Source organism: Tetrao urogallus (assembly GCF_951394365.1).
Source record: "Tetrao urogallus genome assembly, chromosome: 27".
Taxonomy (NCBI): Eukaryota; Metazoa; Chordata; class Aves; order Galliformes; family Phasianidae; genus Tetrao; species Tetrao urogallus.
Genome location: NC_136840.1, coordinates 2,248,783 through 2,252,092, shown reverse-complemented (window position 1 = coordinate 2,252,092; position 3,310 = coordinate 2,248,783). Strand labels below are relative to the sequence as shown.

Below are 3,310 nucleotides of genomic sequence, written 5' to 3'. Positions count from 1 at the left end.
TTTGCTGTGGACCAACCCACAGCCACGGCGCAGCACATCACATGTCTCCAGTTTTCAGTGTAGGACCTTCTGAAGCTGGGCTGTCCTGTAGTCTCAACGTGCTGAAGCTCAGCTCACTTCCCAAAGGAAGGGATACCTACAGAATTGATTGAAATGAAGCCACACACCCACTGAGCAGGACAGCTTACCACCTCAGACACATCCTGTGGGCCACAACCAGCCTTCCCCTGCCCTGATACTCACAGTGCAGAAGTGCCAGCAGAATACAGTGACATCACTTAAACGTCCAGGTGAAAGCTGGAAGCTGCAGGCTTTTCTTGGTGCGCTGGCAGTTGCTTAGATATAGACAGAAATGGTTTGTGGCACATGGAGTCCATCAGAGGAGGGTAGTACTGCCTGTAGCAGAGGTACGCCAGCACAAAGCCCATTGCCGAGCCAACCAGCACATCTGCAGGCAAGGCCAGGAAAAGTTACCTTCGTCCACCTTTGCAGCCCCAGAGCAGCAGGCTGCTCCAGCCTTGGGCACCACAGCTGACCCACCTTGCCAGTGGTGCTTGTAGTCACAGGTACGGGACACGGCGATGAGCGTGGCGATGAACAGGGGGAGGAGGAAAGCACAGAGCTGCAGCGCTGAGCCTCGCCGGCCAGGAGCAAAGCAGTGCAGCTTCCCAGCCAGGTAGAAGGCACAGAAGGAGAGGCCAGCAAAGGCGACTGGAAGGAAGGTCATAGAATGGTGTGTGTGACGGCAAAGCCACGCTGCCCTCTCCCCAGGCTCCTGCTCTCCACAAATTGCTGTCCGGGCACCCAGAACTTACACGAGGAATGCCCACTGGGAAAGCTTTTACGTCCCTCAGCCACCAGGCCGGGGTCACCCGTGCAGGTCAGCTCTGTGTTCATTCGTCCGTCTGGGAAGCAGCGATAGAAGAAGTCTGGCCGTGGCCTGGGGCAGAGGAGCAGAGCAGAGCAGGTTGCTCCACACTCTGTGGGATGCTTGGAGCCTCAATGTCCCCTCACCAGCCCAAGACACACCACTGCACAATCTTCCAGGGTGATATTTTGCCACCCCAACCACAGCATGCAGTCACCCCGACCCTGGTGCAGGCCTCCATGTGCTCATCTAAATGATGCCTGGAGAACGGCACTGCTCTAATACTACATCTTTACAACTACAAAAAAACCTTTCGTTTCAGGCTGAGCACATCCAAATTCCAGCATCCAGCCCTTCCTCCTCCTCTCCTACCTCCAACACTGCACATCCCATCCCACACAGCCCGGAGCTCCTCACCTGCCCACCACGAGCTTCAGGCTGTTGGTGAAGACCCCGCTGAGGACAAGAGCAAGGCTGGCAGCTGGGAGAGAGCAGAGAGCTCCTATCAGCCCCACAAAGGCTGCCTGAGCTGCTGGTGCTCAGCTTGCAACGTTCTGTGCCTCACTGCTCATCAAGCACATCCCGTGCAGCACTGAGGTCCACGTGGCCAAGTTGGAGCCGAATCGCTCAGCTTTAACACCCCAGCACAATGTCTGTGTCCTGGCAAGGACTCACCTGTGAGACCCCCCTGGGCTCCCCAACCCCCCCAGGCAGCCCTGCGGGGCCAGGAGCTGCTCACCCAGGCACGCCTCCCTTGTGTCCTCGTGGTCAGCTCCCAGGAACAGGCGGGCAAGGATGATAAGCAGCACCGGAGACAGGAATGCAATGAACTGCAGCGAAGGGAAAAAAAGGCCCAGCGTTAGCAGAGCAACCAAAACACGACGGTGAGAAGTTCTCAGGGGTATTTGTAAGCTCAGTTCAAACCCAAAGGGCGATTCCGGATGGTAAGGGCTAAAAGGACTACAAAAAATGGCTGTGCTGCTGCAAGAGCGCTGCGCTCGCAGTGACTTCAGACGAGAACTACAGGCATCTGCACGGCTTTGTGCCCGTAGCTTTGCTTTCAAGCAACAGCTGACAAACGAAGGCAAACCGAGCGCGGGAACCGCGGCACTTACGAACATCGGCGCCGTGGGAACGCGATCCGCTTCCACGTAGGGGTTGCGATAGAGCCACATCTCCTCGGGCTGCACCACGCGTTGGAAGGGCGGCAGCAGCTCCATCACCCTGCGGAGGGAAATGAGGGCTGCGGGCATCTGCGGGGCAGGGAGCGGAGCGGAACCCCGCAGCCCGGCGCTCACCCGCAAACCGCCGCCAGCGTCGCCCGCACCGCCGCCTCCGCCGCCAGCCCAGCCGCGCCCGCCCGCCGCATGGCGCCCACCGCGTTGCCCCGCCCCGGGTCAGAGTGCGGCGCCGCGAGTTCGAATCCCGGCCCCGGAAGAAAGGGGGGAGGCGGCCGGTGTTGGAACATTCAGAACGATTTATTGAAGTCAACCTCAAGCAAAAAGTTCAAATCGGTGGAATGTCATTTAAAAACCTTTCCAAATGAATCCTCACGGAAGCAAAAACACATCTGAATTCCAAAGTATTTGTAAAATAAAAAAGGCAACATCTCAGTAAATATAATGTACAAAAATTATATGTTCTACCATCACACACATTCAGTAAGAAGCTAAAATATTACAGGCAAGGCTAAGTACGCTAGAACCGGCTGACAATAAGCTACCTATGTACAGGGTAACCGAGCTTTACAGGCTTCACACTATGCAAGAGAACGTAGGCCGAACGACACAACCCCCAAAAATGGTATTTCTCAAAGCCTATGTGGCAAAACACCAACCATGGTACAGTAACACCCCAGAACAGCACCCGGAGCTCCGGGTCGGCTTCCCAGCTCTAGAGTGACTTCAGTGACTGCTGATGCATTGCAGGTAAAGACTGAAAGTGATTGCGTTAAAAGAACATCTCACAGAACCTACAAAGTTTGGTACGGAGGAACAAAGCGGACAGAAATGGCGACGCTGTGAAGGTCGGCGGTGAGGCCCAGGATCCCCGCAGGCAGTCGTTGCCATTGCCTTCACTTTGTGAGAAAGGAGAAGTGGCACCAAATGGACACAGAGCAGCGACGCAGGGCTCCCATCCTCACCCTGGAGAAGGGACCAAGAGCTCACAGCCGGCACGGAGTCACGCACGCTGCGCGCCCTTTTGTTTTCACATTAATTACCTGTGCAAAGGAGATTAATTCCCATCCATTCCCATTAATCTCCTGTGCAAAGCTCAGATCTCCACTCAGTTCCCCCCTCCTCCAGCAGTGAGAGCCCCTTGCTGGAGCACAAGGACCCGAATCCACCGCTCAGCAACGCGATACGACAGGAAACAGCTTCTCTTTTCTTCCTTAGAACAAGGTTGTGAATACATCCAAAGGATAGGAGTGTATCAGAAGTG

At 55.7% G+C, this 3,310-nt stretch overlaps 1 protein-coding gene across 1 annotated transcript; it reads right to left on the bottom strand.

Annotated features, from left to right (window-relative positions):
* Positions 1-278: 278 nt before the first annotated feature.
* On the bottom strand, positions 279-2,336 carry PLPP5 (phospholipid phosphatase 5; the record flags this gene model as incomplete). The annotated part of the gene is made up of 7 exons (XM_079547374.1): positions 279-448; positions 541-711; positions 816-940; positions 1,286-1,349; positions 1,608-1,698; positions 1,984-2,092; positions 2,167-2,336. The coding sequence occupies 7 exons, from the start codon at positions 2,334-2,336 to the stop codon at positions 279-281; spliced, it is 900 nt and encodes a 299-aa protein (XP_079403500.1).
* Positions 2,337-3,310: the final 974 nt, after the last annotated feature.